This window comes from Engystomops pustulosus, chromosome 2 (genome assembly GCF_040894005.1).
Source record: "Engystomops pustulosus chromosome 2, aEngPut4.maternal, whole genome shotgun sequence".
NCBI lineage: Eukaryota > Metazoa > Chordata > Amphibia > Anura > Leptodactylidae > Engystomops > Engystomops pustulosus.
This window is the reverse complement of record NC_092412.1, coordinates 100,943,868-100,960,435: the sequence shown is the minus strand read 5'-3', so window position 1 is coordinate 100,960,435 and position 16,568 is coordinate 100,943,868. Positions and strand designations below refer to the sequence as shown.

Here is a 16,568-nt window from a genome sequence, read left to right as displayed (position 1 = left end):
ATATTAATGATTACTTTCCTGTATCATTACAGCTTGAGGATGATATTGTTGCCAAGCAAAATTATTTCAGTACAATAAAGAACTTTGCACTCCAGTTGTCTAACGAAGAGTGGATGATACTGGAGTTTTCTCAGTTGGGGTTCATCGGTAAGGAACTTTGAACTTGTATTCTGGCCACTTGGGACGCTGCAAACATAATGATGTGAGCAACAGTTTGGTCTGGAGCTACAGGAAGGAAACTCCATCTTTACATTTAATGGACCAATCATAAATTAGAGCTTGAATCTCTGTGTTTTCAGCACTTTTCCATCATATTGTGTAACCCACTATACTTATCTCATCATGGACTTTCTCTCTATATAAATATATATGTAATATTTATTTTTTTTTGATTTGGCATCTAATGTGTTAACTGCCTGCTGCTGGCATAGTAGTATCAGCGGGTAGGGAGCTGGCTAGGAGAAGGTTCACCCCAGGAATCTGCCTTTTAATGTCCTTATAAAAATTGTGCTAATTAAGACATGAAAAGGCAGCGTGGTACCAGCAATAAGGTTACTGCCCGTATTCTGATCCCTTCTCTCTGATGTATTGGTAATACTATAATTTTTGTTTTATGATTGCAGGGAAAATGTTTCAAGCTCCTGATATCACTCTTATTGTCGAGTTCATCTTAATGTTCTACAAGGAGAAGCCTATAGATTGGCTCCTTGACCATATTCTATGGGTAAAAGTCTGTAACCCAGAAAAAGATGCAGTAAGTTGTGTGTTTTTTTTTTGTCTTTGTTTTTTTTTTAAATCCTGATACTCTAAGTAGTTTTGTGCATGTATAATAATCCAATACAGAGCAGTTTATAGAACAGATTGGGGGAGATACATCAACTTGTCCACAACACCAGAATTCTGATGTCATTTCTGCCCGAAATGCAGAGCGCCATATTTAATACAGTTTTAGACCGTTTTCTGACTTGGGGTGTGACCTCTAGAAAGGGGGCGTGGCCTGTCTTGGGTGGCAGAAAATTTTGTTGGAGTGCAACGAAAATTCAACCGCGTGCCACAAAATTCTGGCGTAAAGTAGACCAACTATTATCTGGTCTAATGGGTCTTCTCCTCTAGAGATATGACTATTTAGTTAAAATTTTTGGAATTATTAATTTTAACAATGTTAAAATACATAGCAATGAATCATTTTTATATTCATGTAGCTCAAGTCAAAATACTTTGTAGAAGACTAAATGAAATAATTTTTCCAGGACTTAAAGGGACTGTCCACTTTCAACAAATCATTGATATTATTTGTGTAATTAAGAGCAATACAGGTTTTCAGTATACTTTCTGTATCAATTCCTCATTGTTATCTAGATCTCTGCTTGCTATACAAAATCTAAATGGTAAAACTACCATCAAAATCCATCATGATAAACCAGGGCCAATTACTCATAGATCCAGGCACTGTGACTGTGGTTATCATTTTATATTTGTTATCCATGACCTCCTACTTTCTAAAATCAACTTTTAAAATTGTGCTAGTGAGTGTGAAGGGCTCCTTGGGGTGTTACCAGAGTCCCTCAGCACTGCAGCTTCACAGACGATTAGTATTCAACTCTTCCCCTGCTCCCTAAGCACTTCCTCACTTTGCCTGATGTAATCACTGCAGCAGAGAAGGTTTCAGCAGATGGTTGGAGGAGGAAGTGCTCCTTGAACATGTAACAGCCTGTAAAACTGCAGCACGGCAGGGCTCTGGTAACACTCCCAAGAGCCCTTCAGACTCATTTGTATTATTTTAAAGTTCTATTTAAAGGGAAGGAGGCCATGGATAACACATATATAAGATTCTTACCACAGTCACAATGTCTGGATCTCTAAGTGTTCCTGGTTTATCATGCTTCATTTTCATGGTAGATTTTTTTTTTTTTTTTTAGGTGGCTAAGGCACATGAAAAAAACTTTATAATACAGGGTTTTTCACAGCGTTATGATACACCATATAGTACATATTTTACAAAGTGCTAAGTATTTCCTGGTTCCCTAATGTCTGACTCCGTGAGGTCAAGGTAACTTCTTTATTAGGAGCTGTTTCGGCAGTCTCTTTGCCTGCAAAACTTCCAGGAAAAAGGTTTCACTAGAAAATATATATTATATATATATATACCCACTGCTCAAAAGAATAAACCCTTAAACAACATAATATAACTCCAAGTAAATCAAACTTCTGTAAAAATCAAACCGTCCACTTAGGCAGCAACACTGATTGACAAGCAATTCCACAGGCAGTTTGCAAGACACACTCAATAAAGGAGGGGTTCTACAGGTGGGGACCACAGACCACTTCTCCGTACCAATGCTTTGGCTGATGTTTTGGTCAATTTTGAATCTTGGTGGTGCTTTCAGACTTGTGGTAGCACAAGACGGACTCTACAGCCCACATAAAAGGCTCAGGTAGTGCAGCTCATCCAGTAAGGCACATCAATGCGAGCTGTGGTCAGAAGGTTTGCTGTATCTGTCAGCATAGTGTCCAGAGGTTGGAGGTGCTGCCAGGAGACAGTCCAGTACACCAGGAGAAGTGGAGGGGGCTGTAGGAGGGCAACATCCCAGCAGCAGGACCACTTCCTCCATCTTTATGCAAGGATCGACAAGAGGAGCACTGCCAGCACTCTGCAAAATGACCTCCAGCAGGTCACAAATGTGCATGTGTCTGCACAAATGGTTAGAAACCAACTCCATGAGGATGATATGAGACCCCGACATCCACAGATGGGGGTTGTGCTCACAGTCCAACACCGTGCATGATGCTGGATTTGCCAGAGAACACCAGGATTGGTAAATTTGCCACTGGCGCCCTGTGTTCTTCACACTGAGCACTTGTGACGGACGTGTCAGACTCTGGAGATGCCATATAAAGCGATCTGCTGCCTGCAACATCCTTCAGCGTGACCGGTTTGGCAGTGGCTCAGTAATGGTGTGGGGTTGCATTTCTTTGGAGGGCTGCACAGCGCTCCATGTGCTCACCAGAGCTAGCCTGACTGTCAATAGGTACCGAGCTAAGTTCCTAAGACCCCTTGTGAGACCATATGCTGGTGCGGTTGGCCCTGGGGTCCATGTGGCTTGAGTGTGTCAGCAGTTCCTGCAAGATGAAGGCATTGAAGCTTTGTGGATGCTTTAGTCCAGGTCTGGGAGGAGATCCCTCAGGAGACCATCCGCATCATCATCAGGAGCATGCCGAGGTGTTGTAGAGAGATCATACAGGCCATGGAGGCCACACACAATACTGAGCTGAATTTTCCATTGTTTTAAAGACATTTCATCAATGTTGGATCAGCCTGTAGTGTGTTTTTCCACTTAAATTTTGTGGGTGACTCCAAATCCAGGCCTCCATTGGTTAATAAATATGATTTCTATTGATGATTTTTTTTGTGATTTTGTTGTCAGCACATTCAACTTTGTACAGAACAAAGTATTCAATGAGAATATTTCATTCATCCAGATTTAGGATGTGTCTAGGATTTGAGTATTCCCTTTGTTTTTTGAGCTATGTATATATGTTCTATTCTGCAGAGCCTCTATTTTGAGAGATTTATTGTTAATTGCCTTAAAACCTCAATGACCTGTATACCCCATGGAATATTACTTTAAGGCCACAGTACTATAGTCAAACTTAAATGAATGGCTATTGATTAAAAGTGGTTGGCCATTGCATTTTAATTATATCTGTATCTGCATCGCAGAATACCAATGTATATTCAGGGAAATGGGAAAACTGAGGAAGGGATTTCCCGTAAAGTGAACAACCTTTTTAAAGTGGAACACACCAGTTTATTATGTAGCATCTTGGGAAAATTATAAAGAATTATAGTACAGTGTTTTTTGTATTTTTTTTATTTTTCACTAAACTGATGTTTTCCACAGCTGATAAACAGGGTGGAACAGATGGATTTTCCAGGAGTTGTTTACCATTTCTTATGCTGTTATTAACTATTATCATTTTTTTGTTTATTTTTTACTAGAAACATTGTGACAGGCAAAAATCAAATCTTCGAATCCGGTTTAGACCTTCCCTCTTCCAGCACGTTGGTTTGCACTCCTCTTTAGCAGGGAAAATACAAAAACTCACTGTAAGTAGAAAGACTGTTTTATACATAATTCACATTTTTCACATGCCATATGTTTTATATATTTTTTTTGCCCAGATCATAGCCTCCATAGACTTCTATGGCTCCTGGTGACTGCACACAGAGTCTGCCTTTGGAGGGAGGAGTGGTGAAGATCGCTTACTACTCTCGGCCCTGTGCTCACCGGGAATCAGATCCTGGCAGACACACGGCCATCTGAATGAGACCAAAACCTGAATCTTATTGCTAATTTGGGCTGGGAGAGAGTCTGAATTGGGATCTGTCCTCAGTGGTGCTGTTTATAGACGGCATATAGCATGTCTGTGGTTTACCTACCTCTGATAGGTGAAGAGGCATTCATGATTGCTTCTCCACCATCAAAGTACATTGTATGTGTAGAATGTGCATTAAATATTTTGTACAATTGCTTCCAAGTTGACAAATGAGCCAATCCCTTGAATCCCATCTACAGTGTTTCATGGTAAAAAGGGCAATGGCAGACTGTGCACAGTTACTTTTAGTACATAGTCTATGCATATATGAATGTCACATTGCTGGTTGGAGAATGAGCTGCAGCCATTGCACATTGGCTCATTCTGTCACCCTCAAGGGCCCAATTGGTGAGGATCTATACTAGACAGTTTAATCATGCATATTTACCATCCATCGTGATCTATGTTTGCACTGTTCGACTAGGACAGTGGTGGCAAACCTATGGCACGGATGCCAGAGGTGGCACTCATAGCCATTTCTGTGGGCACGCAGGCCATCACCACAGGACAGAGTTCACCAAATAGAACAAATCTTCCTGCCGTCCTAGGCAACTTAAGCAACACTTTTTGGAACTGCGGGAAAAGTGAGAAGGTGTTGACAGAACTGCATTATCTTTGGAGGTCGTCCTGCTGGACCCACCATACTTTCTCTAGAGAGAGACCCTGGTGAGAAGCTACAATGAGAGTCTGATTTGCCCTCCTTCTTTCAACTGTGTTGGTAGCCTCAAGGGGCCGATACAATTGAAAAATGTGTAAGAACAGGTAGCACTAAGTTACTGCTCAAAATGTCATTGTTGGCACTTCACAGTAAAGTGGATTTTGGTTGTAGTTTGGGCACTCTATCTCCTAGTCCAGTGATGGCAAACCTTTTGGGACACTCTTAGAATTTTTGCTTATTCTACTATTTCTTAGACTCACTAGATATTTGCATCTGCTTTTCCATTAGGATAAAGATTTCTTAAAACCATTATTACATAAAATTCACGTAAATCCTCCAGCTGAAGTTTCTACATCCCTAAAAGTATATCAAGGTCACACTCTGGAAAAGACATACCTGGGGGAGGACTTCTTCTGGGCCATCACCCCGATAGCTGGGGATTACATTCTGTTCAAGTTTGATAAGCCGATGCATGTTGAAAGGTTAGTAGCTGCTTTACTTTACCCTGTCATCTCTACCATTCAGACACAAATTTTTAGTTGCATTACTTTGATCTCTGTAAGAATGGGTATTTTTAAGTTTTTGTTTTTTTTTGTTCAGAGCAAAATCTTTACCTTTTGATCTGATCATCCTGTTAAAATGCAAGCGTACATTGTTAAGTTCCGTAATTGGGTTAGCTCTATTGTCAGAATTCTGTATCCTTCTTTATAGTTAATTGTGGTTTGTCACAAATGCATACATGTTCTCTATTTCCATAACCTAGATTCATTTACATATTGTGGGAGTCCCAAAACATGCTGATAAATTTGCAAATTATATTGTGGCAACACACATATACCCGATTGGGACAAGAACCTGTGTTCCTGAGAACGGTGCTAAAGAATATGTTATAAATAAAATTCTATACATAAAGCAATGATGAGTAGGGAGCTGCCAGTGTGTTCCCCTTCTGTGACAAGCTCACCCCCTCTTCCAACTCTCATTAATAGTTCACTAAACATTGCTCTGCAAGAAGCCCTTTAGCATTTGCACACCAAAAGCCTAAGAAATAATATACTCTACAGTTAATTCAAATGCTGATCACACTTTTTATTTTAAGGTATCTGTTCCGCAGTGGAAACCCCGAACATCCAGGAGACTTGTTAACAAACACAACTGTGGAGGTTTTACCCTATAAGGTATATAAGCCTGTTGGAAACTTGGGCAGAGATTTTTCACCTAATGTGGGGGTCTTCATTGGTGATGGGTCTCTTTTCTTGGCCCATAATAATAATTAATAATAATAATTTTATTATTATTATTATTATTATTATTCATTTATTGTCTGGGGTTTGTGTCATAAAATGCCTGGTCTTAGGTCTGTTGAACAATCCATTTTCTTTCCTAGTAAGGGGACTATTATTTGGGCCTCCATATGATTGTCTGATCTGTGTTATTCTTTTTTGTCTTTGGTGGAGGCCTTTGTTCTTGTCTGGTCTTGGGTCTGCTGTATTAATATTCCTGCATAGTCTGCATTCTAATTATCAGTTACAAATTACCTGGTGGTCACACATAAGCACAGCACTGCTACATCCAGTCTCTAACGCACACAGCTCTGTATCATCCATACACACACACACATGCACACAGCTATGTTTTGTCAATACAGACTCGCGCACACACACGCACGTGCACAAACACAGCTCTGTTTCGTCAATCACACACACTTGCGACCAGCTCTTTTGTCCATAAACTCACACACTTGCATGAATACATTCAACACTACTACATATTATTTCTATGGTGTAGGTTCTATATTAAGATTCATTGACTGATTCACATAATTTACATTGTAACTAACATACATACAGCGTTACGTTACTGCTAAATTAACACTTTATAGGCATCTTGTCGCTGTCCTTGTTTACATTATCTCCGTCTCATAATACATCTGCTTTAATCCTGACAATGATCATTGTCATTGTGCTTCTTATTAGAAAGACATTTTGGATTTGAAGAAGGAAACCAAAGAGAAGCGCCTTTCAGATGGATTTTTCAGAATAGGTAAATTGCATTTTTTTTTTTTTTTTTTTTTTTTTTAACCTTAACTTGTTAGCTCTTCTGACCTGTCGGCAACAACAATTCTGGCTCATGTATTGTCAGAGCTTTATGATGTGTTGTTCTTCTGTGCTTCCTCCTAGAAATGTATCAATAAATTGACAACTTGATGTTCCCAGTTGAACTATGTAGCCTAAGTCTGTTACCCAAAAAAAGTTTGTGTGCAGCTAGAGAACAGTCCATAATCCATTGTCTGTGGTCTATATGTCATTGGCATTTGCGGTGCGCTCATACTCTGAGTTTTGCAGCTCAGACTGACTCCTCACACATGGGGCCATGGAAACCAAGGCTATACATATGAATCCCCAACTAGGCACAAGCATTTATCAATTAAGTCAGGAAATCCTCTGAGAAACTTCTGCTGATGAACAGCACAGTGTTGAGCGTTAAGAAAAGGTTTTCCAGAATTATTCAATTATAGCAAATATTCAGTTCATAAAGTTTCACAGATGGAGAAAAGAGCTTCAAATGTTGAAAAGTTATAATTTAACCAAAATGAATGTTTTGTTCCATAAATTTTATTTAGGAAAATTTGAAGATGGAGTTGCAGAAGGCCCATTAGATCCCGGGCTCAATCCCATTTCAGCATTCCGACTTTCAGTTTTACAAAATTCTGCGGTTTGGATCATCCTTAATGAGGCAAGTACTAGCCCTCCAAGTCATGGTGGTTGGTTTGGGCTATTTTATTTTGGCTAAAAGTTATTGTAAACAATTTTGATGGATAAAATAACATGCATTACATATGCTGGGCAGATTTTGCTAGAAATATATGGAGGGCTGCATGATGGCTTAGTGGTTAGCATTACAGACCTGGAGACCTGGGTTCAAGTTCCAGGGTCAACATCTGCAAAGAGTTTGTATGTTCTCTCTGTGTTTGTGTGGGTTTCATCCGGGTCCTCCGGTTTCCTCCCAAACTCCAAAACGTACTGGTAGGTTGATTAGATTGTGAGCCTCATTAGGGACAGAGACCGATTTTGGCAAAGCTCTGTGCAGCGCTGCGTAATCTGTGTGCGCTATATAAATAAAGGAATTATTATTCTTCTATTACAGATAACCCCTAGTTAAAGACGGCCCTCTCTGCCCTCTGTGACCTCTGGTGCAGCTCTGTGGATGCTATTACTTTAGTCCCAGGCTGTAATGATCACCTGTAAGGTGTCTGTGATGAAGCTTTATTGATTATTCTTGTTCCCATGACAGCAAAACATTTTGAAAATCCAATAGTCACTGGGATGAAAAATTGTTTTAGTGGAGTTACAATAAAATATACCTCTTCCTACTTGCATAAAAAATCCAATTTGGGTACAAACCTATCTTGTATGTAACCCGAGGACTGCTTGTACCTCAGAGGCTGAGTTGTGCTGGAGTGTTATATACAGCTCAGATGTAAACTTGTATTTATTGTAGCTGTATGTAAGCAATTAAAAGTAACTTTTTTGATTGTGTATTCTATTTTTTTTATATTTTTAGATCCATATAAAAAAGGTGCCAACCGACTGATAAATATTCCAATAGAGGAACATATTCAAGAACTGCCAATGGTTAATGGACACCCCAATATCATCACTGCCTGTTAAATACATTGCATGCACCTTCATTTCCATGTTTTTTTAATTCTACCTCTGTGTAACCTACTGTAAATAGAAGATTGTATGTATTCTTCACAATGACAACATTTTAACAGCTCAAACCATTGTACAATGTTTGCTCATAAGAGAACATTATTTCCATCCCTTTTACAAATATTTGAAAAATTGAGACTTTCTTTCTTTATATAATTCCAGACAATAGATTTTTAAAAGGGTTTTCTGAGTTGGGCAAATAGAAATTGTCCAAGTGGGGGGATATGTGGTAAAATATTAAAATGTGAATTGCTTAGTCTATGTTCAGACCTCATTTTGGTCCTCCATTGTAAGGATATGTCTGGATGCATGGTTATATGGCCGCGTCACCACTGCAGCCAAGAAGATGGAGACTAGTGGGGAAAATATACCAATAGTAGAGTAAGTGATGCGTTGTGATTATTTTATCACATTTCCATCTCAGGAGATGACTTTAATGCAATAATTGGATGTGATACATGGATTCTCTATGGTAGTTTTTATACAAAGACTGACAGAACAATACTGTTAAAACATATCACAGACACTGCATTTTGTGGGAGGGATGTAATTAAAAGAAATCTATTTTGTTTTACTAATATGTGTATTTTGTAGATAATCAGAGACATAAATCTATAAAAAAAAAATCTATAAATATATAAAATTATATATACACAACCAGCTAATGTATTTATGTTTTAAAAAGGACACGTGTGTGGTGTGGTGCAGTGTTAATGATAGATTTTATACTTCTTCTCACATTTGTCTGTGAATATGACCTACATAGTAACCCTATAAATCGTACTTGCTTTTTAGAGTATGAAGTCAGTCCTCATTTAGTTTGGGCCATTCCATATGAAAGAGATGAAAGGCTGCATCCTGCTCCCCTGAGTTGTAATATGCAATGCAAAGAATACATTTGGGGTGAGGGGCATAAAAGAAGCACAACTTGGTCAACATTCAGGTATTTGGTTGACACCAAAGTATATATGAAAGAGTAGTTATGTGTTCAGTTCACGGATGGGCTTATCATGTTGTGCAGAATGCCACAGCTTGTAAGGGCTCCCAAGAGTTGGAGAATAAATAATAAATCATATATAAGGTTGTGTTAAAAAGATGCATTTTAAAATGAATGGGAGCAGATATTAAACCTCTGTAGAAAAAGAAAGAGTTTGAGTTTTAAGGTGGACATTGGGGGGGATTTTGTGGGTGCTCTGTACCTGGAATGAAATCAGTCCTAGTGGGGGTTTCGGCTATAGTCTCCACCTGTTTTCTGGAGGAGACTGTAGTAAATATGGTGACCCCTCTCCCTGCGTTGTCACTTTTAGAGAAAGTGAAGGTTGGAAAACCGACCATAAGGCATAATAAATCCCCCCTGTTGAGTTTAAAGAACCCGCAGTTAGAGCATTGCCACTAATATTGTCCTGAAGGCCATGGTATAAATGTATATCCGTGATGAATTATTCCCTGATATTCTGTGTATTCACCTCTGCCCAAATTAGTACTGCCTATCCTAAGGGAACTTGTCATCCTAAGGGAACTTGTCATGTAGCCAGTAAACAAACAAGTCGATGCAAATGCAGTGGTCTCTTTCATGACATCTATATATGCATCCTACGGGTTATAAATAAGATGTTACATAATAGACTGTAAGAATGAAGGGTTTCATATTACTACTTTCAATATTACTCACCTTTAGTTATTGAATTCAAAAGTCACGATAAAAGTGCCTCACAATGAGCAATTACCGACCATATGGGTGGGGAGCAGGGGACTACACTAGCATTGCATTGTTATTGGCTGATGTGTGATGAGTTTTTCTATTTTACTACGCAGTTCCAATATACATTTTTTTGTTTATTTATTTGGAAATCCCCTTTTTTGTGTATATTATTTATTCACTTGGGGCAGCTAATAGTGTATATTATCTCATGGTTTATTAATTATGACTCCTACATAAAGATTTGTTCTTAAAAATACATCACGCTACTGCAGATTTATTTCAACGAATTTCTGAAAGGGGCATCATACTGCAAAGATTCTGAAGGACCTTGGTTGTGATAGAGGAGCAAGGGATCGCTGTGCCCTTACGTGACAGCTAGGGGCAGCATGGTGGCTTAGTGGTTATATGCAACATATGCAAAGATTTTGTATGTTCTCTCTGGTAGGTTGATTAGATTGTGAGCCCCATTGGGGACAGGGACTATTTGGCAAGCTCTTTGTGCGCTATATAAATAAAGCATTATTATTATATTATGCTGCCTATACAAGTCTTTCTAGTCCTTATCTTTACTGTATTTGTACTATACTTCTGCCAGAATGCTACCGTGTCTTGGTAAAATTTCCCAATACTTTGTCAGCCACAATATGGTCAGATTTTGGGGACCACTGTGCCTTTGCTCATGGTCTGCTTTTTTTTTTTTTTTTCCTAGACCCTCCAAAGCAGATCGAGAAAATGCCACTCTTTGTGTCAGATGGGAGTGGAGTTGACAAACTCTTGCTGGCCCCTGTAAGTGGCCACACAACACTTTAGGTACCTGCTCTTCTTTAAGTATTCTTTTAAGTCCACCAACCTCATACACTTGCTAGAACCTAAAGGGTTGAATTCATCAGCTTTATTGCTCTCCACTCAGATAAAGCACATCTAGGCACTTTCTGTCACGTAGAGCTGCAGATCTATAAGAAGCTTTTGCTATGACTTTTTGAATTCCACCTTTTTCAGGCTTTTTAACGGGTCTTTGTTTGAGTACCATAGGGCGGGGCAATTCTAATATTGGTTTCATAATTCTGACGAATGCTGAGAATATGTTCCCACCAAACTTGTCACCATGAAGCAGGCCGGAGTAAGAGGGTGGAATTCCAACTTTTTATTTCTTTAATAATGCCCAAACCCACTTACAACTTGCAATATTTTTTTACTATCCAGGGATGGGATGCCAAAGATTTGTCAAACAAAGAACTTAGGGCTGAGACCTGCACCTTGAAGTGTTGCAGGTTTAAGGCCATTCTCTAAACCAGCTTGAAGGATATCAAGAATTTTGACTATATCTGGTTGTTCTACATCTATTTCCTTATCCTGACTAAAGCTGACAAAGGCCTTCCAGATTCTGAAATAAATTTCCTAAGTAATGCTAGCCTTTCAAATTCCATGCAGTTAGATGAAGATGGTTGATCTGATGAAATGTTACCATGGACACTGTATTAATGACGTACATGTGTGTTCGGAAATAGGATATAGAAATGTTTTATATTTATATATGTTGTATTTTTGACATGGTACTTTTCTATTTGACATGTACAAGGCTGCTGCTGCTTTGTTTTTGTTTTTTTTTCTTGTCATGCTTTGCATGTTTATTTAATAAAAATTTAGTAAAAAAAAAAAAGGTTGATCTCCGGGTGCAATATCGGACCCTGAGATAGGTCTGGAGTTTCCGTCAGGATCCATGGATCTGAAACTGACAGTTCTCTTAGAGCCGAGAACCAAGCTCGTTTTGTCCTCGTATGGTCTTGCCTGATCTTTTTCGGGACTCTTGGAATCAGGATCACCGGAGACAACTCATAGGCCAGGTTGAACTTTAAGGCTATTGCTAAGCCACCCAGAGCCCCAGGGTAGTCCTTCCTGTTCAAGGAAAATAATTTTTTGGCTTGTCTGTTCTTCTGTGTTGCAAAGTTGATTTTCTGGAAATCCCCACAGATGTGTCACTATCATAAATATCTTCCTGTTGAGGCACCATTCCCCTTGGCTCAACTGGTGATGACTGAGGAAATCTGCCTTCACGTTGTCTTCGCCCTTTATGTGTACCGCTGACAAGGAACGCAGGTGTTGCTCTGCCATCTCCAAGATTTCGTAAGTCAGGTTCAAGCGACTGGCTTTTGGTTCCCCCCTGCCGGTTTATGAAAGAGACTGCAGTTGTATATCTGAAAGGATTTTCAGGTCTGATACCTGTATTAGAGATGGGGATGCCCTCAGGGCTTCTCGCATTGCGCACAATTCTCTGAAGTTGGACTTCTCTGCGATTTGTGGATCCCAACGACCCTCTAACGTCTGGCTCTTCAGATGTGCACCTCCAACCCCATGGACTGGCAGCAGTCACTAGTGTCGCCGTTTTCTGCTGTCTCCACGGAACCCCTTTGAAAAGGCTCACCTCCTGAAGCCACCAAAGGAGGGAGTCTTGAACATCTTGAGGAAGGTTTATTCTCTGGTCCAGACTGGAGTCAGTCTTTCTGATCTGTAAGACTGTTTGAATCGAAGGGAGGAACAAAAAAACCTTTCCCGAGAGCTGGAGCCTGCAAATCCTTTTTTTCCGGTCTGCAGCCTTTTCAAGAATCTTGTCTAGTGTTGTACCGAACAAGAACTCTCCTTCACATGGAATGTTACAGAGATGATTCTTTGAGGCCAAATCACGATTCCATCTCTTTAGCCATAACGCTCTTCTGGCCGAATTAAAGAGGACTGATGACCTGGCTGATAATCTGAGCACATCCGCTGAAGCGGTAGTGAATCCCTTTCTTCACTTTCTCCCAGCCTTGTAGGCCACATTAACATGGACCTGGAAACACAAGTTGCTGCAATATTTGGTTTAAAAGCTGATGAGGCGGCTTCCCAAGCCTTATGCAGGAACCCTTAGGTCCCTTTCACACTTGCGTTTTTCACGCGTTTTCTGCGCAGAACTTGCATTGCACTCTGACCCATTGTAATCAATGGGCTTTTTCAGACTTGCATTTTTTTTTCACGCACGTTTTTTTTAACACACATTTAAATCTCGTTAGGCTCTACTTTTGCAATTCACGCGCGTGAAAAACGCACCATACAAGTCTATGGAGACGCATCAAAAACGCATTGCACTCTGAGACACTTGCAAGTGCAATGCGTTTTTCACGCATCAATTGCCATAGAAAAGATAGAGCTCAGTCCTGAGTCCTTTCACGCGCAAATACCTGCGCGTGAAAAATGCATTGAAAATGCGCAAGAAAAACTGATACACTGAACAAACTCAGACTGAAAACTGATTGAACTCTTATTCAAAATGTCATTTTTTCACTGCCCAAACCTTGATCGCACCCTGATCAAACTCTGACGTGATCTGCAACGCAAGTGTGGAAGGGGCCTTACACTCTTTTTCCATAGAATCCTTTCCAGAGTCTTCTAAAGGTAGCACAGCTATTTTGGATACTTTAGATAAAGCTAGATCTACTTTCGGGCCCTTGTCCCAGTGCTCTACATCTTTACGAATGAACGGATATTTCCTTTTGACTGCTCTAGGAACAAATATTTTCTTCTCCATTCTCTTCCAACCTGCTTTAATAAAAGATTTTTGTGCACAGAGAAAACTTTCCTTTTCCTCTCGTCTAATCCCTGGCACATGACATCCAGGACTGATCTATGTTCCTTTTTCTTCCTCTAGTTCCATAGTGGCTCTTACAATCTTAATCAGATGCTCCACATCTTCTGCAGGGAAGAGCAGCCTCCCTGACTGATCCTCTGAATCGGAAATGGTATCCATCTCAGATTCAGTCTTGGATACATTCAATCTTGTGGAGGTCGAGGGGAAATCTGGGGATCTTTTCCTAGAGGTTCTAACTGTTCTCCGCACCTCCTGTTGTAAGATGGTCCTAAGCCACCACCTGCTGAATACACGATTCACATGTCGGTTTAGTATATGTAAAAGTTAAACTCTACATTCCTTATTACTCTCTCTAGAAAACATAACAAGGCATTATCACACAAGCTATAAGGCCATATTTACCACCACCAGGATCAATCTGTTCAATATACTATGGAGTCGCCCTTGGCGGTATCAGTAACCTCTCCTCTTTCATCCAAACTAATGGTAAGGCAGCAACAATCCACTTTATGCAGCAGCAAAATCCAGCAGGCGATGGTCCTGACGGCAGGTAGACGCTGTAATGCCGTCTGGGAATGTAGAAACACACAGACTGTGTGCAGCCCTCATCTCACGTTATCTGTCACTTGACACACTCTGGAATGCCCCACTTCCAGTTTCAACTGGAAGAGGGGGCAAGCCGACAATATTCGGCCCACGCGCCGCTGAAGGAAGGAGCCGGGCGCCATCTTCCTGGATGTCCAGCTCACGGACCTACTCAACCTCAGAGGCCTACACCACTCCCGGAAGGTGGAGCTCCCTCCAGCTTCCATCCCTGGAAAGCTTGGCTGCCTGGGAGGCCTCCCGCACCGTAAGGCCGGCACAACTAGGCCCCCCTTCACCCATCATCACAGAGCTTTGGAGACACTCACTTAGGCTCTCAAGGATCTCCCAGGGACAGGAAACTACTGAGGCATGGAGCTTTAAGAGTTTCCTGGCCCTGGGGGCGGACCCCTCTCTCCGGTGTATGGTGCTGTTGTGGTGAAGGGAGAAAATGTGACATACGAGCACATGCAGATGAAAAATGTCACATATATATACAGATTCATACTAGAGAAATCATACTTTTGTCCCAAAGGGGTATAATTTAAGGAGGTGACTAACACTAGAATCAAATTTTTCTGACTCCTTCTGTGATTGACATCATTGGTCAGACTTCAGGAGATCTGGCAAGTGATGTTCCTGGACACAAGAGCATTAGTTGCACTGAAGGGGCTGTTCTGAGGAAGAGAGAGCTTGACGTCAGTGTTAAACTATCCCCCTTCTTGACTTTTTACAACCAATTTACATCTCATTTTAAAGTTGATTTTCTAGAGGATGCCACCACAATGGGCCATGAAAGAAACCTGTTGTAGAAGGTGTTCAGCTTCATTACAATATACCGGTAGTTGTTTATTTGACCAATTTATGATGACAGGTTCCCTTAAAACACCAGTGGGCCAAAAAGTCAGGGGAGTGAAGGACAAGCCCGGTTATAAAGCTCTCCTCCAGATTATCCTCGCGATCTCATTGTTCTCCTGCCTTACTGTACACAAAGCATGTATAAATCTACTATGATAGGTATCCTTTGCTTTTTACCTCGGACATAATAGATCTTACAGTATATATATGTACATAGATGGGAATCACCAGGCACATAATGAAAGCAGCACTGGGAGTTCCATCTACCAATAATACAATAAAGATTCCTTATAGTGGAAACATGGCATTTATGTATCAGCAATGGGGACTTCATCTTCCAGACCACGCTCAGTACTGCTGGAAGTGATCAGAAGGGTACTTTGGGAAATATCACCCTTCACCCTTAAGTTCTTAATACCTCTGTCGGGCAAATGAGCATAGACTTTCTACAAGGATTTCACAATGTGACTTGTCAGTGAAACCCTCATACGATAAATGGGAACTTGGCATTTAAAGGTACAAGCAACTGTTGAATAGCATGTCAGATCACTGCCAAGACTTATTTGTGGAACGGTTGTGAGCCAGGAGCATGTGCTTAGCATGTGTGCATATACCTCAGTGGCTGTATATGCCTCAATGAGCATCAGCCGGCATGAATATTATTCTACTGTGAGCACAATGGGAAAAGGCAGCACAAGAAGTACAGAAGCAGCAGAAAACACACACTGGGCAAAAATGTATTTTAGCCCAAGAGGACTATATATACACTATATGCCCACCTTTATGTTACACTTTGATTAAATTACAGGCTGAGATAGCCTAATTTTAACCAAAAAAAAAACTATTGACTCGAGTATAAGCCGTGGGTAGGAATTTCAATGCCCCCAGTATACGCCCCCCTGGGAGGACCCTCTCTGTCCAACGATGCTCCGGCCCCCTCTCTCCGTGCGGTGCCGTCGCTCAAGCTGTGATGTCAGCTCACTGACGTTCTAGTGTGCGCTGCCTTCAGCACACACTGTGATGTCAGCGAGCTGCTGACGTCACATCTCGAGC

The 16,568-nt window shown here is 40.6% G+C and overlaps 1 protein-coding gene across 2 annotated transcripts in view; it reads left to right on the top strand.

Moving 5' to 3' along the window:
• The window catches only part of MGAT4A (alpha-1,3-mannosyl-glycoprotein 4-beta-N-acetylglucosaminyltransferase A), a 46,126-nt gene extending 35,140 nt beyond the window's left edge, over positions 1-10,986 (top strand). For both annotated transcript variants that reach the window (XM_072135735.1, XM_072135734.1), the window contains exons 9-16: positions 33-147; positions 624-754; positions 4,001-4,108; positions 5,324-5,517; positions 6,135-6,213; positions 7,012-7,078; positions 7,659-7,771; positions 8,600-10,986. In XM_072135735.1, the coding sequence (XP_071991836.1) occupies positions 33-147; positions 624-754; positions 4,001-4,108; positions 5,324-5,517; positions 6,135-6,213; positions 7,012-7,078; positions 7,659-7,771; positions 8,600-8,629 (837 nt within the window). In that variant the 3' untranslated portion in view covers positions 8,630-10,986. The remainder of the gene's footprint in view (positions 1-32; positions 148-623; positions 755-4,000; positions 4,109-5,323; positions 5,518-6,134; positions 6,214-7,011; positions 7,079-7,658; positions 7,772-8,599) is intronic.
• The last annotated feature ends 5,582 nt before the right edge of the window (positions 10,987-16,568 follow it).